The following is a 24172-nucleotide window of genomic DNA, read 5'->3' as shown; positions in this document are numbered from 1 at the left end:
TTGGAAATATGGAGAGATTACTCACCTTTTGCGTTGCGCTCGCTGGGAACTGCACTCGATTTCCTATTTAGCCGTCTTGGCAGAAGTCCTCAAAGCACACATTTTTTTTTTTTTTTTTGAGACGGAGTTTTGCTCTTGTTACCCAGGCTAGAGTGCAATGGCGCGATCTCGGCTCTCCGCAACCTCCGCCTCCCGGGTTCAGGCAATTCTCCTGCCCCAGCCTCCTGAGTCGCTGGGATTACAGGCACGCACCACCATGCCCAGCTAATTTTTTGTATTTTTAGTAGAGACGGGGTTTCACCATGTTGACCAGGATGGTCTCGATCTGTTGACCTTGTGATCCACCCGCCTCGGCCTCCCAAAGTGCTGGGATTACAGGCTTGAGCCACCGCGCCCGGCCAAGCACACATTTTTAAAGTTAGGAATGAACTACAGATATATCTGAGATATAAAAATAATAGAATATTATGAATAATTTTATGAGATTAAACTTAAACACTTGGGTGAAATGGACAGATTTTCTTAAAAAAAAAATCACTTACGAAAACTATTTCAGTAAGAAATGGGAAGCCTGGCTGGGCACAGTGGCTCACGCCTGTAATCCCAGCACTTTGGGAGGCTGAGGCGTATGGATCACGAGGTCAAGAGATCTAGACCATCCTGGCCAACATGGTGAAACCCCGTCTCTACTAAAAAACACAAAAATTGGCTGGGCGTGGTGGCGCATGCCTGTAGTAGTCCCAGCTACTCAGGAGGCAGGAGAATTGCTTGAACCAGGGAGATGGAGGCTGCAGTGATCTGAGATTGCGCCACTGCACTCCACCCTGGCGACAGAGCGAGACTCCATTTCAAAAAAAAAAAAAAAAGAAATGGAAAACTGCAAAGACCTATTATATAGCAGAATCAAATCAGTAGTTAAAAATCTACTCATAATACTTAGCACCCAGATCTTGTTTTTCAAATATATTCTCCATTGAAAAGAACTAAGACTTCTGGTGGAACTGGTGATTCTCGGGGTGGATTAAGGGAAGTACAAGGTGAGCCTGGAACATCTTGTTTTGGGGGCAAGTAAGGAATTGTTCAAAGAATGAAGGGAACATGTCAAAAGGTCACAGAAGCCAGCTTGAAGGAGCTCCAACTGGCCAATTTGTAGAAAAGTTTAAACATCATACTAAATGACATTGACAAATTATAAGCCAAAGAGTGAAATAAGAATTCATGAGACCATACTGATATAAATAAATAAATAGTATTACCATGGAATGACAGCTAGTAAATGTAGAAGGAACAATGGAATTAGGAAATCACCCTTTATTAAACACTATAAGAATGATCTATTCAGGCAATAGTTAGCAACGGGTGCTAAAACTAGTGTAAAAAGGTTTGATAAGAAAATATATTTACATAGTTTCAAAGTAAATCCCCAGAAAATCATCTTTAATCACAAAGGGAAAAGCAGTAACTTCATAGTGGAGAAACCTTGCAGATACCACCTTAACCAAGTGTTCAGAATTACTATTACCAGTAATGGAACAGACATCATACAGTTCCTAATATGAAAGGCACAGTGCCACTTCTATAGTATTTCTGTCAAATGAATATTCAGAGTCTACTCTTGGGGAAGTATCAGACCAAAACAAATTGAGAACACTACCTCTATCAAAATAAAAAATAGTGACACCAAGTACTGATGAAGATGAAGAAAAACTGTCTCATACATTGCTGGTAGGAATGTAAAATGGTAGGGCAATAGCCAAAAAGTGGAAACATCCTAAATGTCCTTTGATGGGGAAATAGATGAACAAACTATGGTACATCCATACAATGAAATATTACTCAGCAATTAAAAAGAAACAAACTATTGATACCTGCTATATAATGCCCTTATATGCTATATAATGCTCTTGAAATGACAAAATTATAGTAATAGAGAACAGATCAGTGGTTGACAGGGTTTAGGGTTAGAGATAGGGTATGACTATACAAAGGAGTTTCTTTGTGGTGATAAAAGAGTCTGTACCCTGATGGTAGTGGTGTACATGTGATCAAATTTTGTAGTACTATACACCAAGCAAATGAAACTGCATGTGAAAACTAATGAAATCTGAATAAGCCCTATAGTTTAGTATTATACTAATGTCAGTTTCCTGGTTTTGATAATATGCTATGGTAATACAAGATGGTATCTTTGGAAAAAGCTGGCTAAAGGGTACACGGGAACTTTAGCTTAAATTAATACAAAAATTAAAAGTTTTTTTAAATTGAGGCACATACAACAAAATAGCCTGTAGTCTTCCAAAATTCAAGGTCATGAAAGACAATGAAAGACTTATGAATATCACTTTTTTTTCTTTTTGCTATGAAGGACATTTCACAAAATTGGAATAGGCTCTGTATATCACATAATAGTATTGTAGTAATGTTACTTCAACTTTTCCTAATTGTAGTTATGTAAAAGAATGTTCTTGTTTTAAGGAAATACACTTTAGTATTTAGAGGTAAAGAAGCATTTTGGAAAGGAAAAACAAGAAAAAAATTTTTAAAAAGATACTTTTAGTATGTGTGTTTCATTCATTATTCTTCAAATTTCTTGGTTGTTAATTTTATTGCCTTTACATCTCTTTTCACTTGATTTTTACCTTTCTTTGTTACAGGGTGTTGAATATCAAGCAGCTATGGAATGCCTGCAGAAAGCAGATAGAAGGAGTTTGTTATCTGAAATTCAGGCACTGCATGCACAGATAAATGGTAGAAAAATTACTCTGAAAAGAGAACAAGAGAATGAGAAACCAAGCCAAGGTATGTTGTATGACAAGCTCATGATGTTACACAAATAGGTGAAAAGAATTCACTTTGTGGCCGGGCGCGGTGGCTCACGCCTGTAATCCCAGCACTTTGGGAGGCCGAGGCGGGTGGATCACGAGGTCAACAGATCGAGACCATCCTGGTCAACATGGTGAAACCCCGTCTCTACTAAAAATACAAAAAATTAGCTGGGCATGGTGGTACATGCCTGTAATCCCAGCTACTCAGGAGGCTGAGGCAGGAGAATTGCCTGAATCCAGGAGGCGGAGGTTGCGGTGAGCCGAGATCGCGCCATTGCACTCCAGCCTGGGTAACAAGAGTGAAACTCCGTCTCAAAAAAAAAAAAAAAAAAAAAAAAAGGAATTCACTTTGTTTTCTTTCTATTATTATTAAGTTAAAACACATTTTCTTGGTCATATTTTCTTCTTATTCTCATAATATGAAGGATACAATCTATATTAATTACTTGAGGGGTTAGAGGACTGTTAAATTGATTTTAAACAGCTATGTTGACATTAAAATAAACTGCCATTCCCCTCAGCAGTTTAAGCCCATTGGATTCATTTTCTTTCTTTATTTTAGAGCTATATGTTAAGAAAACAGTCTTTCCAGTCATATAACAGAAAATACTCTTTAGAGGAATATCTACAATGCATGTAACTAATTATTTTTTAATCCTTTAAAAAAAAACTGTGAGATGTAAAATACAAACAGAAAATTACAAATTGCAAATATGCAGTATGACAAATTATTAAATGAGTTATCTATGGTAACGTCACCTGTGTGAATATAGCCAGTATCCAAAAGCCCCTTCTCCCAAGCACATGCTCCTCTAAGTACTTAGAGGTAATCATTATTCTGATTTTTCTTTAGTTTTACTATCTATTTATATATTCCTAAAACATGTAAGTTTAAAGTTTTTTCTGTTTTTGAGCTTTATTAATCTGCACGTATTTTTTTATCTTGTTTCTTTCACCTCTCTGTAACATTCTTCCAACTTCCTGCATTTATCTCTAGTTCATTCATTCTTGTTACTCTGTAGAGTTCCCTGTGTTGGTATTCCAAAATGTATCCATTCTACTAATATGATCGAGCATTTGGGTTGTTTCCACTTTTTAACTTTTAGCTATCAATGCTATTATCAACATTGTTGTATGGTGTTTCTGCTACATATGTGCATGCATCTTCTGAGTATATAACTAAGAGTAGACTTGCTGGGTCATGGGATGCATATCTTCAAATTTATTAGATGACGTCAAATGATTTTCCTACATGGTCATTTTAATTTATATTCTCACTAGCAGTTATATGAGAGTTGTGTTGGGTCACATCTTTGCCAACAGCTGGTATAGTCAGACTTCTGTTGCAATCTGCTGGGTGTGCCGTAGATTCTTACTGTGGTTTTAATTGGCTTTTTTCTAATTCCTGAAGTGTTTAGTCCTTTTTTCACGTGGTAATTGGCTAGTTGAATTTTTGTTTTTGTGATTTGCTTGTTTAGGTACTTTTTGATAAGAATATCTGGTCTTTTAAATTGAGCTACAGATGGAAATCATTAGAAAGTAAAGTGAAATCTAATTTTCATCATATCCACTGAGGACATATGCCTGTGTGTTTAGGAATTTTTTTTTTAATGTAATGGTAGAAACATGTATCCTTTTGCACAGAAGTCACAGCATAGTCTCATATTGATCATTAAAAAGCTGAAGCAGTCCAGGGGCAGTGGCTCACGCCTGTAATCCCATTATTTTTGGAGGCCAAGGCAGGCGGATCACAAGGTGAGGAGTTCGAGACCAGCCTGGACAACATGGTGAAACCCCATCTCTACTAAAACTACAAAAATTAGCTGAGCATGGTGGTACACACCTGTGGCTACCTGGGAGGCTGAGGCAGGAGAATCATTTGAACCCAGGAAGCAGAGGTTACAGTGAGCTGGGATCGCACCATTGCACTCCAACCTGGGTGACAGGTAGAGACTCCGTCTCAAAAAAAAAAAAAAAAAAAAAAGAGGCCTGAACCATTCTTATCACTGAGTTTAAGAAGAAAAAAAAGACCAAAGCAGGTTAAAATTACTTCAGAAAAAAGAGTCATAATGAGATAACACACATATCACTTTCGATGTACTTAATTGAAGATGCCTTTTAGGGACTGATTAATACTGTTTTTTGTTTTTTGTGTTTTTTTTAGGTTAAATAGAACGCCATTGAAAGCTTAATTAATGTCACACATTCACATTTTTGTAAATTCTTTACCTTTAAAGTTTTAGAAGCCTAAATTAAACATGATTTATTATCATCTAAAGCTAATATTATTTCCGTCTCCTAACATTATTAATATGAATTGTAATGTGAATTGTTGAACTTTGATAGTACGTTTTTAAGTTAAAAATCCTTTTCTTATTAGAGTAGTATAGTATTACGTATTTATGGTAGAATACGGAAGAGAATAGGGTGAAAACCATCCCTTAAATCACCTAAATCCTAAATTAATGATTACCAAACAGGTGGGTAAATATGTCTCCAGATCTTTTCAATGTGCATGTGTATATAGTTTATATTTTTCATAAAAAGAGGATCCTGATACATATTTTATAACATGCTTTTTTTCATTTAACTTACTTAGGCATTTAAAATTTTCAGTTTGTTTTTATTGTAACAAACATGTAGCAAGGGTTTGGTTGGCTTTTGATGGAAAAAAGGACAGTATCCAAAGTGGGGTTTGGATTTCCCACTTCTGGGAACAGAGTTATATTATAGTAAAGTTCCCAGGGACTATCTGCAAAGGAGTGATGAACAAAAGATATAAGCAGTGCTCATCATTATAGTCAGTTACTTGGGTAACTCCTGCAAGTACTTTGTGTGACTATCAGAAATCTTTGGAATTTTTTAATATACATTGTTAAAATTCTGAATGAACAAATATGAGTTCCATTTAAAGGTTTTTTTTAAGTCTGCATTCATTAATGTATTCTGTTAAGCTTTCACCCTTATACATTTATAGTTCTGAAATCTTGGCTACTAGCATTCTGAGGAAAACATGCCTGAAATTTATTAACAACTCTTTTTGTCTTTTTTTTTTTTTTTTTTTTTTTTTTTGAGATGGAGTTTCGCTCTTGTTACCCAGGCTGGAGTGCAATGGCGCAATCTCGGCTCACCGCAACCTCCGCCTCCTGGGTTCAGGCAATTCTCCTGCCTCAGCTTCCTGAGTAGCTGGGATTACAGGCACGCGCCACCATGCCCCGCTAATTTTTTGTATTTTTAGTAGAGACGGGGTTTCACCATGTTGACCAGGATGGTCTCGATCTGTTGACCTTGTGATCCACCCGCCTCGGCCTCCCAAAGTGCTGGGATTACAGGCTTGAGCCACCGCGCCCGGCCTTCTTTTTGTCTTTTTGAGACAGGGTCTCACTCTGTCACCAAGGCTGGAATGCAGTGGCATGGTCTCAGCTCATTGCAACCTCTACCTCCCGGGCTCAAGCAGTCCTTCCACCTCAGCCCCCTGAGTAGATGGGACTATAGTCATATGCCAGCACTCCCAGCTAATTTTTGTATTTTTAGTAGAGACAGGGTTTCACCATGTTACCCAGGCTAGTCATGAACTCCTGTCCTTAAGCAGACCTCCCTCCCACCTCAGCCTCCCAAAGTGCTGGGATTACAGCTATGAGCCACTGATCCTGGACTGCATTACCAACTCTTGGAACTGTAATTTTTCATGTTTGCTTTGAAGTAATCTCCTAAACTACAAATCAGTTCTTATCAACAAGTATTTATAAGCAAAATATGAGTTGCTTGATTATATTTTAAATATTAATCATGTTCTATGTAGAACTCTTGGAATATAATATACAGCAGAAGCAGTCTCAAATGCTGGAAATGCAAGTGGAACTCAGCAGTGTGAAAGACAGAGCAACAGAACTGCAGGAGCAGCTGAGTTCTGAGAAAATGATGGTTGCTGAACTGAAGAGTGAGCTTGCACAAACTAAATTGGAACTAGAAACAACACTCAAGGCACAGCATAAACACCTAAAGGAATTAGAGGCTTTCAGGTGTGCTAGGCTTTCTTATTATAAACATGTTACAAGGAATTGGAGTAATTTTGTCATAAACACTGTGCATATATAGAAAAATATAACATGCATGCTATTTAAATGCAACTGGTTTTTTATGAAAAACTGTAATAGAAAAAAACTAAATTTTTCCAAATGATGAACTTATGATCATGATTATAGCATATTCTCTACTGCGACTTCAGTTCTGTGAGACTTGTATGAGATATAATTTTGACTTTGACCTTTATTTTACCACCAACCAATTTGAAGTGACATTTGTGAACTCAGTAGGATTCATGATTTAATGAGCTAAAATATGCAAAATGTTTGAAGAGACAGTGCTTGTTAAATGGATATATTTGTTGGTATAAATACTGAGCTATTCTCTTGTCAAAGACACATTACAACTAGTGATTTTTTTTTTTTTTTTTTTTTTTTTTTTGAGACATTGTCTTGCTCTGTTGCCAGGCACCAGGCTGGAGTACAGTGGCTCAATCTTGGCTCACTGCAACCTCCACCTCCCAGATTCAAGCAATTCTCCTGCCTCAGCCTCCCGAGTAGCTGGGACTATAGACGTGCACCACCACGCCCAGCTAATTTTTATATTTTAGCAGAGACCGGGTTTCATTATGTTGGCCAGGATGGTGTCGATCTCTTGACCTCGTGATCCACCTGCCTTGGCCTCCCAAAGTGCTGGGATTACAGGCGTGAGCCACCGTGCCCAGCCACAACTAGTCATTTTTATATTGAACATTAGCTTCACACATAAGGAGACATGGTGATTCCCATGTTCAACAAAAGACAAAATTTTTTTTAAATTTATTTATTTTTTATTGTTTTTGAGATGGAGTCTCACTCTGTTGCCCAGCTGGAATGCAATGGCGTGATATTAGGTCACTGCAACCTCTGCCAGCAAGGTTCAAGAATTTCTCCTGCCTCAGCCTCCTGAGTAGCTGAGATTATAGGTGCCTGCCACCATGCCCAGCTAATTTTTGTATTTTTTTCTTTTTCTTTTTCTTTTTTTTTTTTTGAGATGGAGTTTTGCTGTTGTTGCTCAGGCTGGAGTGCAGTGGCACAATCTTGGCTCACGACAACCTCCGCCGCCCAGGTTCAAGTGATTTTCCTGCCTCACTGGGATTACAGGCATGCACCACCATGCCCAGCTAATTTTGTATTTTTAGTAGAGACAGGGTTTCGCCATGTTGGACAGGCTGGTTTCGAACTCCTGACCTCAAGTGATCCACCTGCCTTGGCCTCCCAAAGTGCTGGGATTACAGGCGTGAGCCTCCGCGCCCAGCCAATTTTTGTATTTTTAGTAGAGATGGAGTTTCACCATTTTGGCCAAGCTGGTCTCAAACTCCTGACTTCAGGTGATCCACCCACCTCAGCCTCCCAAAGTTCTGGGATTACAGGTGTGAGCCACCACGCCCAGCCAAATTTTTTATTAATATTATTTTGTACCAATAAATTGTATAGCTGTTTGCAATGGTAAATAATAACTAATAATTGTACTACTAGAAACAGTTAATTTGAGACCAGGTGTGGTGACTCATGCCTATAATACCAGTACTTTGGGAGGCCAACATGGGTGGATCCTGGACAACAAGAGGAAAACTCCATCTCAAAAATAAAATAAAAGAGGGCCAGGCACGGTGGCTCATTCCTGTAGTCTCAACTTTGAGAAGCTGAATTGGGCGGATCACAAGGTCAACAGATTGAGACTGTCGTGGCCAACATGGTGAAACCCTGTCTCTACTAAAAATACAAAAATTAGCTGGGCATGGAAGCGCACTTGTAGTCCCAGCTACTCGGTAGGCTGCACTCCAGCCTGGCAACAGAGTGAGACTCCATCTCAAAAAAAAAAAGAAACAGTTAATTTGAAATGAATCCCTGTCAAGAATCTGTAGTGGTTTATGTTTTCCTGTTAGCTAGTTTATTATATCCCTCAACTTTTCAATGGAAGCTGTTGTTCCTGTCTCGTTATATGCTTGGTCAACATAGCTAAATGGAAGTTCATTTGTCTCCCTGACTTAGGTTGGAAGTTAAAGATAAAACAGATGAAGTACATTTGCTTAATGATACATTAGCAAGTGAACAGAAAAAATCAAGAGAGCTCCAATGGGCTTTGGAGAAAGAGAAAGCCAAGTTGGGACGCAGTGAAGAACGGGATAAAGAGGAACTTGAGGTACTGTTATCTTTATCTTTAAATGTCTCTGGAAAATCCAGAATGATAGAAGAGAGTCTTGAGACTTTCCTCCATCTAAAATGTCAACCTTAGACTTATTAATAAGATATGGTAAGTTGTTCACTATGCGTTGAATACTACATAATGTTATCTAAACTGTATTTAGATCCCAGCATTTATGAGGAAATGCTAATGGTGTGATTGTTTTTTTGTTTTGTTTTATTTTGCTACATCGAAGGATGCACATAGATTGCTCTGCTGCAACATGTTTTGGGCATGTGAATTGGTGCACTCAGTTTGATAAATATGGCAATCCTGTCAGTTTAATACAGAGGTAGTTTTGGTTCCTGTTTTCTCCTAGGGAAGGGGAACAGGGATACTTTTCTGTAGTCCTCACTGCTGTACTCTAAGAACATTTAAAGTGAACATTGGTCCTTTTCAAAGAGACACACTCCTGCTTTGCAAGGCACTCAAATCGAGGCAGGCTGTACTACTGCATGCATTATATGCTTTTAATAGAGACGGAGTTGTCTCACTAGCTCAGAGCTCTTCTAGCCACATAATCCTAATTCCCACTAACTCTGTGCTGAAAAACAATAGGTTGCTGGCATTTTTGCCCTATTTTTTATTTTTAATGTCCACTGTGGTAGCCTCCAGGCAGAGAGAACTCTGCCCAGTAGGGATATGATATCTCCCGAGGTACCAGTTACAATTTTTTAACCGTGAAAAATTTATGTATATTTTATTTGCCCCTAATCTTGCTTTCCTTGTAAGCCCTATTATTTTTAGCATGTGAAACTGCAAAACCAAGGCTTTTCACAACTCCTATCACGTTATATCAGCCACATTTATATTATTCTATACAAATTTATTAATGTGCACAGGAATCTTATCAAAACATAAGCTCTCCAGGAACAGTTTTGGTTTTTTTTCCCCTGAGATGGAGTCTTCCTCTGTCACCCAGGCTGGAGTACAATGGTGCAATCTCAGCTCATTATAACCTTTGCCTCTGGGTTCAAGTGATTCTCCTATCTTAGCCTCCTGGGCAGCTGGGATACAGGTGCACACCACCATGCCTGGTAATTTTTGTATTCTTAGTAGAGACAGGGTTTCACCATGTTGGCCAGGATGGTCTCCCATCTCCTGACCTCATGATCCTCCCACCTCAGCCTCCCAAAGTGCTGGGATTACAGGCATGAGCCACCGTGCCCAGCCAGAACAGTTATATTTTTTTTTTTTTTTTTTTTTTTTTTTGAGACGGAGTTTCACGCATGTTACCCAGGCTGGAGTGCAATGGCGCGATCTCGGCTCACCGCAACCTCCGCCTCCTGGGTTCAGGCAATTCTCCTGCCTCAGCTTCCTGAGTAGCTGGGATTACAGGCACGCACCACCATGCCCAGCTAATTTTTTGTATTTTTAATAGAGACGGGGTTTCACCTTGTTGACCAGGATGGTCTCGATCTCTTGACCTCGTGATCCACCCGCCTCGGCCTCCCAAAGTGCTGGGATTACAGGCTTGAGCCACCGCGCCCGGCCAGTAACAGTTATATTTTTAAAGGTTATTATTCTTATAAGAAATGTACCCTGTTTCATATTACTTAGTGAGATTAAGATTTTTTTGAGAAAAGTATTATCTTACCCTTCTTTTGTTTATATTTCCTGATTATGCACTACTGAGCATTTAAGTTAACAAACTAAATAATCAGTTTTATTTTCTAATACAAATCATACCAACATAGTTTTAATAAAGGCATGGTTGTAAACTTAAAAAGTTTGTTTTGTTTTGTTTTTTAAGTTGAAGTCTCACTCTGTCACCCATACTGGAGGGCAGTGGTGCAACCTCGGCTCACTGCAACCTCCACCTCCCAGGTTCAAGCAATTTTCCTCCCTAAGCCTCCCACATAGCTGGTACTACAGGTGTGCACCACTGCGCATAGCTAATTTTTTGTATTTTTAGTAGAAATGGGTTTCACTGTGTTGGCCAGGCTGGTCTTAAACTCTTGACCTCAGGTGATCCGCCCACCTCAGCCTCCCAAAGTGCTGGGATTACAGGCATAAGTCACTGCTCCTGAGTAAGTATTTTTAATGATATTAACATAAGTTCTTAAATTTGATTTTCTTGTACCAGGATCTGAAGTTTTCACTTGAGAGTCAGAAACAAAGGAATCTTCAGCTAAATCTACTTTTGGAACAACAGAAACAACTACTGAACGAATCCCAGCAAAAAATAGAATCACAGAGAATGCTGTATGATGCCCAGTTGTCTGAAGAACAAGGTCGAAACTTAGAGCTTCAAGTGCTTCTTGAATCTGAGAAAGTTCGAATTCGGGAAATGAGTAGTACCCTGGATAAGGAGCGGGAACTGCATGCACAGCTGCAGAACAATGATAGTACTGGGCAGCCTCGGCCATCCTTGCCCTCGGAGGACCTATTGAAAGAGCTGCAGAAACAGCTAGAGGAAAAGCACAGTCGCATAGTAGAATTGTTAAATGAGACCGAAAAATATAAACTGGATTCATTGCAAACACGACAGCAAATGGAAAAAGATAGGCAGGTTCATAGGAAAACACTGCAGACAGAGCAAGAGGCCAACACTGAGGGACAGAAAAAAATGCATGAGCTCCAGTCCAAAGTGGAAGATCTTCAGCGCCAGCTGGAAGAGAAAAGACAACAAGTTTATAAGTTAGACCTTGAAGGAAAGCGACTACAAGGAATCATGCAGGAATTCCAGAAGCAAGAACTAGAAAGAGAAGAAAAACGAGAAAGTAGAAGAATTCTGTATCAGAATCTTAATGAGGTAAACTGACAGTTTCTTTTTAGATATTTTTTAAATAAAGTACTGTGGCCCTTTGATCATTAAATTTTGATATTGAATTAAATTACTTAAACAGCTATATGTAAATCATTTTAAAATGAAATCTATAGAAGTTTATTGGATATAAGCAATAATTATGTTCCCTTAAGAAAGACTGAGATACGTTGTTCACTTATAATTATTGTTTTCTTATTCTGTCCAAAATTGCCAGTCAGCCACATGGAGCTTAACCAGTGATCGAACTAGAAATTGGGTTCTTCAACAGAAAATAGAAGGAGAAACAAAGGAATCAAACTACCCTAAATTGGTTGAAATGAATGGAGGAAGAACTGGCTGTGATCATGAATTAGAAATGATCAGACGAAAGCTTCAATGTGTAGCTTCAAAACTACAGGTTCTAGCCCAGAAAGCCTCTATGAGGTTAGACTTTTCTGCCTGATCTTTGGGAAAGTAGTGTTCCTAGGCTGGGCAGACCCCATGACTCCCTGACAGCTAGCCAAGGGTGGGAAATTGAAATTTTAAAGGTAATGCATGTTTACATTAGGAGGTGATATTCTTTAACAGAACTTATATATCTGAAAACAACTATCTAACACTTTGACCCTGGGAGGAGAGCATGGAGTAAGGGAGAAGTGATAGGTGAAGCAGAATGTCGCCTGCTCTGTAATGTTTGTGGTAGTAAACACCCCCAATTGAGAAAGTATGTTTTGACTTTTTGTCTTTTTCTTGAAGACTACAGTTTGAAACAGCAGATGATGAAGATTTCATTTGGGTTCAGGAAAATATTGATGAAATTATTTTACAACTACAGAAATTAACTGGCCAGCAAGGTGAAGAGGTAATACTTCTTTAAAGTTATTTTTAAAGCATTGAGAGCAAAGATTTAATAGAAACTGTGAATCATTTGAAACTTGCAGTATATTCTTTATACTTTTTATAGTTTCAATTGTATCTATTTATTTTAAATATGAATAATAATGCTTGCTTTCCCCCAAGAGAAGAAAAAGCTTAGAGGGGAAATTAGCTTTCATTATTGTTATTGAATAATTATGTTGACCTTTTAGCGTATTGAGACAAGCTTCCCAAAAGAGTGATTGGGCTTCTACACTCCCTGCTCCATGAAACACCCCTAGACTCCTACCAGTGTCTAAACAATTGACTAATCTGGTGAATCTTTTCAGCCTTTCTTGACTTCTTGGTAGTATTTGATACTTTTGACCTCTTTTATTTTCTTAAAACCCCCTCTTTCCTTGCCTGTCTTTTCAGTATTCTGGCATTTCTTCTGCTTCTTTCATCAATTGCCTTTGTAGTTCCTCTTCCTACCTGCTCCTTTCTTTTCTATAACCTGTAACTATGAAAGATCACACAGTTCAACAGTCTGAGCTCTCACTAGACTTATTTATTAAACAAATACGTATATTGAACACTTGCTATGTGTCAGGTAGGTTCTGGAGATACAATGAACAAATCTAATTAAAACCTCACCCATATGGAGCTTATCTTTAAGGGACTGTGGTTCTAGTCTAGACCTTTGTCCTGTGTTCCCGGCTTATATTTTCAATTAGTTACTAGACATTTTTCCTTGGGGAAATGTACCCCATAGTGACCCTCACAGGCACATTCCAAACTGAACACCATCTTCCCTTTCTCCTTCGTGCTCCAGACCCACATTTCTAGTCATGCTATCATCCAGTTTAGAAAGCTGGAAGTCACCCATAGACCGCTTTCCTTCACCCTTACCTGCAAGTCTAGACAGTCACTAAGTCCTGTCCCTCTTACTTTCTAAATACCTCTCCCACACACCCTTTACTCTCTGTGCCTTAGTCATTGCCTCCATTCAGGCTTTGAGCATTTCTTACCTGGCTGTTGAAACAGCTTCCTGATAAGTCTACCTGACACAAACTATATCTTTCCTAATTTCCCCTGCTTTGTACATTACTACCAAAGGAATTTTTCCAACACGTAAATTTTGTGTCATACTTCTACATCAAGCCTTTCATGACTCCATTGCCTACATATAGGTCTGTTATCCATAAAGTAAAGCAATCTAGACTTACCAGGCAGAAAAGAGAAGGGAGGACTTATTAAGCAGAAGGCACAAAGGCTTGAATGACCGTGTATTGCTTTCAGGGTGTTGTAAGTTGCCTGGTAAGTATCTACGTATTACTGAAGACTCAACTCAAGCATGAGTTCATGAAATCTGTTGCTCTCAGTGCCTGTTCACATTTTATATGCAGCGTTCACATCCATTTGTGGTTAAGTGACCTTACACCATTTTATTTTTCCAGCCCAGCTTGGTGTCCCCAAGTGCTTCTTGTGGCTCATTGACTGAAAGACTACTGAGACAAAATGCTGAACTGACAGGGCATATCAGTCAACTGACTGAAGAGAAGAATGACTTAAGGAACGTGGTTATGAAGCTGGAAGAGCAGATCAGGTGGTATCAACAGACAGGAGCTGGTAGAGATCATGTATGTCCATTTTTAGCATCTTCATATATGAGAATTAGTACATACTTACCATTTCTGCTATCTAGTTTCAAGTTTTAATTCTGTTAATGTAAAACTATCACATACCTGATTCTTGGTAGGATCTGTAGAATATTTTATAGGGATGACAATAATAATATTACTATTATTACTAGTTACTGTTATTTATTGGAAACCATTGGGTGTATACAACCTCTGGGTTATATACATTCAGAATCTCTAATCCACATCCACCTTATACATGAGAAAACTGAATTGAAGTCATAGTCAAACCAAGTTATATTTATCTCCAAAGCCAGATACTTGCTACCTGGGGACCGACAGCAGATACTAGAGATGTTCAAACGTAGATCCTGACTGTTCTCTTCAGCTACTTATCAGTTATTGTGTTCACGACTCAAGTAAAAGATGCTATTAAATTATGTCTTTCAGCCTGATACTCTGAGAATTTACTTAAATTTTTTCCATTTAAAAACAGGTATAAAATTAATTGCTTGTTTCCATAATCACCCAATATAAAAATAGAAAAGACCTGTGACCGGGCGTGGTGGCTCACGCCTGTAATCCCAGCACTTTGGGAGGCCAAGGCAGGCAGATCACAAGGTCAGGAGATCAAGACCATCCTGGCTAACATGGTAAAACCCCGTCTCTACTAGAAATACAAAAATTAGCTGGGCATGGTGGTGTGTGCCTGTAATCCCAGATACTTGGGAGGCTGAGGCAGGAGAATCACTTGAACCTGGGAGGTGTAGGTTGCAGTGAGCCAAGATCACACCACTGTACTCCAGTCTGGGTGACAGAGTGAGACTGCATCTCAAAAAAAAAAAAAAAGAAAAAGAAAAGACCTGTAAGACAACTGTACAGTTAAATACATGATTACATATTTATGTGCCTTTTATAGAAATCCACTTATTATGTACATACTGGCTTGTTTTTTCCCAGTTCTCCAGTATACTCTTTCAGGCATGGGCTCAAAATTTGGACTGAAATGGTCTGTTAAGTCTCTTGACTTTTTTAGTTCAAAGCTCTGCTAATCTGCTAAACCTTCTCTGTGGCCAGGCTTTCACAAGGACTTAATTGTAAAACTAATGTACTTAGCAAAGGACCATGTACTTAGAGTTAGTGTATATGCATAATATCAGTTGAGATTGGCTTTGAACTTTGTCTGGGTGGGGTTAGAAAGTTGAGACTGTATCATCATGGAGATATCTTTAATATGTTTAGCTCAGACGTTTCTTCAGAGACTTGTTCTTAAAAATTATGTAAGTAGGCTGTGGTCTTTCCAGTCTTCTAGGTTTTCGTTGAATGGTGGTGCCAACATTGAAGCCATCATTGCCTCTGAAAAAGAAGTATGGAATAGAGAAAAATTGACTCTCCAGAAATCTTTGAAAAGGGCAGAGGCTGAAGTGTACAAACTGAAAGCTGAACTAAGAAATGACTCTTTACTTCAATCTCTGAGCCCTGATTCTGAACATGTTACTTTAAAGGTAGGAGACATCTCCCATCTTAACATCACAGCTGGTTCTATGTTTTTGCCTTCTTTCATCTCTCACTGACCTTAATTAAATAGACTAAAAAAATTTAGGTGGTGTTCAGGCTGTTTCTCTAGGTCTCTTTATTCAGTCTTTGTCATGAATATAGTTCACAGAAGGTTTGTGGAAAGGCATGCCCAGGACTGGGACCAGGTTAACCTGTTTATGGTCACAGTGCGAGCATCCTGAGCTCATGGTTCCACTTCCCCTGGTTTCCTCCCTAACAGACCAAAAGAATGTTATCTTTTCAACTTGTAACAAAAGCTCTACTACTTGTCAATGTGAGAGCATCATACTCTAAAATGGTAAGCCCTCTGAAAAACCTCTCTAGTGACTAATAATGAATGTTGTTAAAACTGCCTAATTAGTCAATATAAAACTCCAAACAAAAAGAAAAATTTTTGGAACATTTGTTCCAGTTTATGACTCGAAAGAATAGAAAGCATTAACATTTAAAAAGTTAGATTAGTGACCGTAATAGAAATATCTCTGTACAATAAAAAAAAAAACTTAGATGAAAATGGGATGACAAAAATATTTACAATTAATATGATAAGGGCTAAAATCCAAAAGAAACAAAAAGCCTAACTATATTATTAGTATTCAGACTCCATTGACTAAGAGGCAAAAGTGTAAAAATTAGTTAATTTATCTTAAATTTCAACTTTGCTAATAAAGTAGAAAACAATGATAGGATACCTGCTATTTTACTACTATTACTACTTATGATGATTATTATTAAAATCTAGGTTATTTTCCCCTAGAGAGTAGGTTGAATGTTTTTTTGATGTCTTTATGTTCTTCTCTTCTTTAAATATAGAGAATTTATGGTAAATACTTGAGGGCAGAAAGTTTTCGAAAGGCTCTCATTTACCAGAAGAAATACCTGCTGCTGTTACTGGGTGGGTTCCAGGAATGTGAAGATGCCACCTTGGCCCTGCTTGCCCGGATGGGGGGGCAGCCGCCTTTCACAGATCTAGAGGTGATCACCAGTCGCCCAAAGGGCTTCACCAGATTTCGATCGGCTGTCAGAGTATCCATTGCAATTTCCAGGTAAACTACTTGAAGGAAAATACATTTTACTAGTAGACTCTATAAAAGGATTAGTTCTTTTTAATTCTCCCTCTTTTCTTTGCTGGTTATACTCTATATTTGTATAGTAGGAGGTATTTGCCATCACTGAAGCATGCCTGCTTTTTTTTTTTTCCTAGGTTTTCATTCATTTAGCAGGAATACTGGTAGGGTATGTATAGACTATGAAAAGGGCCTTCCTACGTGCAGGCAGCTGATAGCTCAGAGCTGGCCTATACAGTCAGGGTTGCCTTTTAGAAAACAGTCTGAATAAGCTCATGAAGAAGCTCACACATGTAAATAAAAGATCATCACATTTAAAAATGTGCTTGACAAATTACTTCTTAGGCTGCCATACAGTCATTTTCTTCATTGCTAAGATAAACCACTTTTGGTGCCCAGATATGGAAAGTTCTGTCCTAACTGCATTTAAGTCAGAGGTTAGCCTTTAGGGCATTGGATTTTTCTAGTGCTTTTGTTGTCCTTTCTCTAGTAGTTCCAAGCTAAGAACTCTGGTATTCATTCTGTCTGTGATTGACATGGAGCCAAGACTTAACTACTTTGAGGGCCTAGCCCACTATAGTCTTCTGACCTGGTCATATGCATACAAACACCGAGGCTCCTCCATGCATCCCTGCCCTTTTAGAAGGCAGACAGAATCTTAAAGGAATTTTGCTTTTTAAAGCTCTTTTTGTCAGGTCACATCTGATGCTTCTTTAAGGAGTTTTATCCTTTTTTTCCTTCTTTATTTTCCTCTAAAAAATATGGGACAGTTTTTAACTGGAAGCTGTATGAGGTCACCTAGTCCAGAATCTCATTTCACACTTGAGGAAACTGAGGAAGGGAGAGGTTACAAAGCCCATAGTGATAGAGCCTGGACAGCCGGCCCAGTCTCCCAAGTCTCGTTCATGCTGGATCCGTAAACAGGAGCTTGGGTTTTATCTTACTGTGGGCCTTAGACCCTCCTTGCTTCTGATAGTACATGTTGTAGTCCCCAGGTTTCATTTACTCTTTCTCACCTTTCATTTCCTTCTTCACCTTGTAGAGTAAACCAGGGTAAGTGCTGATAGATGCTTTGATGAAAAAATATGTAATTCCTGCCTAAATACCTAAAGTGGGGAAGACTAATATGTACGGAACATAGAAGATGCCTAAATGGGAGGTCACAGGAGTTAGCCAATAATTTTGATTGGAGGGATTTAGGGAGGCTTCATGAAAGTAATGTAGAAGTTGTTATTGACATACTTCACTCTGCTCCACTTTTTCTTGTCCAAGATTATATGTTTATCATATTTTGACCCTCCTAAGACAGCCTTAGAACTGACTGGAAATCAAACTGGTGCGCCAGAAGCTTCTTGGGCCAAGATGGCACAGGTAGTAACTTGTGGTGGCTGGTTCATGAAGCTAACACTCCCATTTCTTTTGAAACCAATATTTTTTGTCCCTGATCAAAGGGACAAGAGCCTCACCCACCTTGCAGCATTCCCAGCACATTCTTATTGCCAATTTAAGGGTCTTTTTGTTCTCTTCCTATTTTATCTGCCCTTTATTCTTCACTCATCTCTTTTCATTACTTCTCACCCTTTCTTTGCCTATCTACTTTTTCCCATCTACTTTTGTCTTCCATATCCTTGTACCCCATTTATCCCTAAAGCCAGAACCTGATGCTGACAATTTAAGAAACATTAATGCCTCTTGGGATGGGGATGAGGGGATCTTGAATTCCTGTTCTTCTGTCCCAGTTGATTTTGTCACAACCAGGGGGCATTGACACAGTTGAATTAGGCAGTCGTGAAATTTGACATTTGTTCTATGTTCATATTTAAATGTATGATGTGATTTTTTTTAGGAAGTGTATATTTATACTATTTACATTATAGATGTGCTGTGAAATTTTATCTTGGAATCTTTTTTTAGAATGAAATTTTTGGTTCGTCGGTGGCATCGAGTCACAGGTTCTGGTTCCATCAATATTAACAGAGATGGCTTCGGACTGAACCAAGGTGAAGTCAAAATAGCGTATTTTCTTATGTTTATGACTCTCTAAATCAGGGGTCCCCAAGCCCCAGGCTATGGACTCGTACTGGTCTGTGGCCTGTTACGAACCAAGCCGCGTAGCATCAGGTGAGCCACGTGTGAACTCACATTACTGCCTGAGCTCCACCTCCTGTCAGATCAGCCACGGCATTAAATTTTCATAGGAGCACAAACTCTATTGTGAACTGCACATGTGAGGGATCTAGGTTGCATGCTTCTTATGAGAATCTAACTAATGCCTGATGATCTGAGGTGGAACAGTTTCATCCAGAAATCATTCCAGCATCTCTGGGTCTGTGAAAAAATTGTCTTCCATGAAACAGGTCCCTGGTGCCAAAAAGGTTGGGGACTGCTGCTCTAAATTACTGCATGTGTAATACTTTCCAAATAATGAATTCTGGAAGCAATGTTTTCCAAAGACAAAGCCCTTTTAACTACCAAAACTAGGGAACTTCACTGTTTTAAAGAGGGTAAATAGTAGCTGGTTTTCATGGAGAACTTAGTCTGTACCAGGCCATGTTCTTTTCATGTATTCTCTCAATCCTATGATGTAAGTACAATTGTTACTATTCTCACTTTATAGATGAAAAACTGAGGCATGGAAAACACATATCATTTTCCCCAGAATGGCCAGTAGGGAAGTGATGGAACCAGGACCAAAACTAGCAATCTGACTTCAGAGCCCACAGTCTTTATAACTGCATTTAAGGCACTGGTTCAATACAGGATTGCTGTTAATCTTGTGGAAGAATTATGAAGTTTTCATAATTTAACCATATTCAAACAGGTTTCTGAGTTTACCAATAAGTTGTATAGTGGTGGTAACAGTTAAAACTCCTTCACTCTATACCTAGAAGTAGAAACAAACTAGGGCTTGAACATTTCTGGCAATAAAGATGAAGTCTGAATCTGGGGAGCACACAAAGGCACAGAGACACAGCATCCCTGTGCTGTGTATTCATAGTAAACCACCTTTACATCCTCTACCAGGAGCTAAGCATAAGAGAAAGGGGAAGTATATTTGGTACTCTACACAAAGTACTTGAAATATCGTTACACTGAAACAGCTGAAATTTGTACCATGATGAGTTGTGTTGTGGTAAAAGTTAGCAAATCTTGATTTCAAGTCAGAATGGAATGGTTACAGTACTCTAATATTTTTGTCCACATCATTTCCCAAAACCACACACACTCAGACACCCCTTACCTCTCATCTGCTTATACCTAAGGTCTTTAAAAAAGAAAATATACCAACTAAATAATTTTCTTTGAGACATAGTTCCAGATATCAGAAATATTCATATTCAAAAGTAAACAAAATAACATTTGAAAGCCAAGTTTTTGTTCGTACTGTTTCTCCTTTAGCAAGAATAATAGAAAATGACTATAAATAGGAGTTGCTATAATATGGCATAATAGTCTTTTGAGCACTTATTATGTAGAAATGTTGTAAGGGCTTGAACTTTTTTTTTCCTTATAAGGTACATTTTGGGTTACTTTAGGTGCAGAAAAGACTGACTCATTTTATCATTCTTCTGGTGGGCTGGAGCTATATGGAGAACCAAGACATACTACCTATCGCTCAAGATCAGATCTGGACTATGTTAGGTCCCCTTTACCATTTCAAAATAGGTAAGAATTTGAGATAAACTGCCTGGAATAGTTAAATGTATTCACATTTAACAGAGAAAAATGCACATTTTTAGGGCTTTGACTTCTTTGCATTGAGATAGACATCTTTGTCATACGTAATTTACATAATCTGACTGGGCGCAGTGGCTCACACCTGTAATCCCAGAACTTTGGGAGGCTGAGGCAGGTGGATCACTTCAGGTCAGATGTTCAAGACCAGCCTGACCAACGGAGTGAAACCCTGTGTCTACTAAAAATACAAACAAATTAGCTGGGCGTGGTGCCACGTGCCTGTTACCCCAGCTACTCGGGAGGCTGAGGCAGGAGAATTGCGTGAACCTGGAAAGTGGAGGTTGCAGTGAGCTGCGACCGTGCCACTGCACTCTAGTTGAGAGTGAGACTTGATCTCAAAAAAAAAAAAAAAATTTTTTTTTTACATAATCTAAGGCTCAATGTAAAAACCAGTGTTTGAATTTGTAACTGATTTCCAAGGGTATAGCAAACCTGATCAAGTGTTATTTAGCAGTTAGATGCTGGGAAAAGTAGTCTTTGGCCATTATGAAAAGCTCTACAATCTTCCTGACAAGATGCATTTATACATACCCAATTTGTTGAGACCTTTGCCACAAGCATTGTATTGGACATTCTTATGTTGACTTAGTAGCATAATTGAAGTCATCGAAGAGTTCTTTCTCATCCCAAGCTCAGAAACTGAAGCTTGGGGTATATATATTATGTGTGTACAAGTGCCTTTTGTGGGGAGGGAGTGGAGGCAGTTTGGTAACTCAATATGCATATTTCTGGATAACTTGATTTATGTACATATTTTTCATCCTTTAGGTACCCAGGCATTCCAGCTGATTTCAATCCTGGTTCTTTGGCATGTTCTCAGCTTCAGAATTATGATCCTGACAGAGCCCTAACAGATTATATCACTCGGCTAGAGGCACTGCAAAGACGACTTGGAACTGTACAGTCAGGTGCTCTAAGTTTAACCACATCTTGGCAGCACTACAGTGCTAGACCCACAGCTCTCCTTTCTTTGAAACTCCTTCACACTCATCATTAGGATAATCAAAGCTTCCACTTTAATGAATGAGCTATCAAGTTAGCCAAAGCTTAAACTCTTGTAACCAGCAGAGAGAAACTGACTTTTAATAATTTAAGTGAAGATATGATTTATTACCCCAGATACCACTCCTCCCAGAAATAACTTCCTACTATCTTCATTCAGTGGATTGATGACACAAAATGCATGATGAGCACCAATGTGCAAGGTTATCTAAGTCTACAGAGCCTAATTGGAGAACGTATTCCTAAGTAGTGCATGGTAGAAAGTGGTAAGGCCGTGCCACAGCACTCCAGCCTGGGTGGGAGAGCGAGACCCTGTCTCAAAGAAGAAAAAAAAAAAAGAAAGCGGCAAGGCATGCGAATCAGGTGGAGTTAAGGAGGAAGCACTTGCTTGAAGCACTTAATGTAACCATCATCCCTGCTACTACATTGTGCTTTTATGCATGATCCAAAAAACTATTCCATTTAAAATACTTTGTAAAGATTCTTTTATTTTTCTTTGTTCAAAACCAAAGAACACTTTAAAATAAAGGTGGATTCCCTGTTCCGGGAAGGAAAACCTCTTTTTCCCTGTCTCACTTCACTTCACTCCTCATTCAGAGACTTTGAATCATTTTAGTTTAAGTGATTGTGCTCTAAGTCAACTTTTATATTTTGCTTTTACTTTTATTAAAGACCCTTTTTTCCTACTAGTCTCACAAACTATTGGCTGATAACATACTATTTTAACTTAGTAGTGTATCTCTTCAAGAAATCATTTGTTTAACCCAAGCAACTTGTAGTAATAGGAAACTTTTATTATCATAGCTGAGGTTTGTTGGTTGGTTTGCCTTGGCTTGTTTTGAGCACCCAAATTTCACAAGATGCAGATTTTGAAGACCAAAAGACTTTTCAAAAATATATGAGGTATAGAACATTCAACTTTGAGAGCACATTAAAGAAACTCTAAACATTAGTCTCACCTACCTTGCTATAGAGCCCAGTCATGGTGACTTTTAAATATATATTCAAAATCTCTTAAAAATCAGTTTAAGTTTATGGGCTGAGCGCGGCAGGAAGGCTGAGGCAGGCAGATCACAAGGTCAGGAGTTGGAGACCAGCCAGTTCGAGACCAGCCTGGCCAACACAGTGAAACCCTGTCTCTACAAAAAATACAAAACTTAGCCAGGCATGGTGGTATGTGCCTGTAATCCCAGCTACTCAGAAAAGTGAAACAGGAGAATCACCTGAACCCAGGAGGCAGAGGTTGCAGTGAGCCGAGATCACACCACCGCATTCCAGCCTGGGCAACAGAGCCAAGACTCCGTTTGGAGGGTAGAGGGGCGGGTGGAATCCGTTTAAGTATGAAGAAGACATGTTAAGGGGAAAAAAAGGGCTTTAAAAAAATTGAGAATAATAGTAATCCCCTTTGTGTGAACTGTAGTGGGTCTGATAACAGGTAGCACTGTAATTTGAAATCATTTGCATTTCCTGTTTTTCTCTCATAGGTTCAACTACTCACTTTCATGCTGGCATTAGAAGATAATCTTTTGAAACGTCATTAATTGAAGTGATTTAAAACAGATTTCCTTTTGTAAATCAGTGGTTCTTTTGTGCTTTTGTATTGTGAATATTCGGTGGGACCAATACGAACACAGCTTATGATTGTATACAAATCCCTTGCCAGCACATGAAAACAAACTGGAATTTGTATATATAAGCATTGTGTATGTATTCATGCACAATAATCATTGAATTACCTGTATATTTGTGGAATGCTAATTTAAAACATTAAATTATAAACCTTGTGTATTTATCAAATGGGTGAAGAAAAGATTAAACTTTTACGCATTACATTACTGCTGAATGTGTAGCTTGAGGTGTCCTGCACTTTTCTTATAAGGCTACTGAAGTTACATGTTTCTGCCTAATATATTCTACTGGTGATGAAGACAGATAATATCACTTGTAGAGACCTATTTTTGTATAACGTAGAAGTTTTGAATTTTATGGGGTATTTTGTCAAGTACTGAAATAAAAATGACTTCACCATTTTCACCACACTGTATTTGAACCTTCTTCATTTTTAACTGAGCCATAGTTCTTGGTATACAGCATCTCATTACGTCAAATACACAGGAGTGAGAGATTCAGAGAAAGTTGTCCTAATCTTAGAGTTAATACTGTTTCAAGTTTTCCATGTGCCTTTGTGTCAACTTTACATCTACGTAGTGTTTTTTTTTTTTGTTTTGTTTTGTTTTGTTTTGTTTTGTTTTGTTTTTGAGACGGAGTTTCGCTCTTGTTACCCAGGCTGGAGTGCAATGGCGCGATCTCGGCTCACCGCAACCTCCGCCTCCTGGGTTCAGGCAATTCTCCTGCCTCAGCCTCCTGAGTAGCTGGGATTACAGGCACGCACCACCATGCCCAGCTAATTTTTTGTATTTTTAGTAGAGACGGGGTTTCACCATGTTGACCAGAATGGTCTCAATCTGTTGACCTCGTGATCCACCC

At 38.7% G+C, this 24172-nt stretch overlaps 1 protein-coding gene across 4 annotated transcripts in view; it reads left to right on the top strand.

Moving 5' to 3' along the window:
- Positions 1 to 23724, top strand: part of AKAP9 (A-kinase anchoring protein 9) — a 167869-nt gene extending 144145 nt beyond the window's left edge. For 2 of the 4 annotated variants that reach the window (XM_032253058.1, XM_032253056.1), the window contains 12 exons: positions 2655 to 2799; positions 6628 to 6847; positions 8885 to 9035; positions 11164 to 11832; positions 12062 to 12270; positions 12583 to 12688; positions 14139 to 14321; positions 15626 to 15826; positions 16692 to 16924; positions 18860 to 18945; positions 20482 to 20611; positions 21452 to 22023. In XM_032253058.1, the coding sequence (XP_032108949.1) occupies positions 2655 to 2799; positions 6628 to 6847; positions 8885 to 9035; positions 11164 to 11832; positions 12062 to 12270; positions 12583 to 12688; positions 14139 to 14321; positions 15626 to 15826; positions 16692 to 16924; positions 18860 to 18945; positions 20482 to 20611; positions 21452 to 21680 (2562 nt within the window). In that variant the 3' untranslated portion in view covers positions 21681 to 22023. Of the gene's footprint in view, positions 1 to 2654; positions 2800 to 6627; positions 6848 to 8884; positions 9036 to 11163; positions 11833 to 12061; positions 12271 to 12582; positions 12689 to 14138; positions 14322 to 15625; positions 15827 to 16691; positions 16925 to 18859; positions 18946 to 20481; positions 20612 to 21451; positions 22024 to 23169 lie in introns of those variants that run through there. The other 2 variants (XM_032253055.1, XM_032253057.1) reach the window with 2 other exon arrangements.
- The last annotated feature ends 448 nt before the right edge of the window (positions 23725 to 24172 follow it).

This window comes from Sapajus apella, unplaced genomic scaffold (genome assembly GCF_009761245.1).
Source record: "Sapajus apella isolate SASKATOON/1434 unplaced genomic scaffold, GSC_monkey_1.0 scaffold81, whole genome shotgun sequence".
In the NCBI taxonomy this organism is placed as follows: Eukaryota; Metazoa; Chordata; class Mammalia; order Primates; family Cebidae; genus Sapajus; species Sapajus apella.
This window is presented reverse-complemented; position numbering and strand designations above follow the sequence as displayed.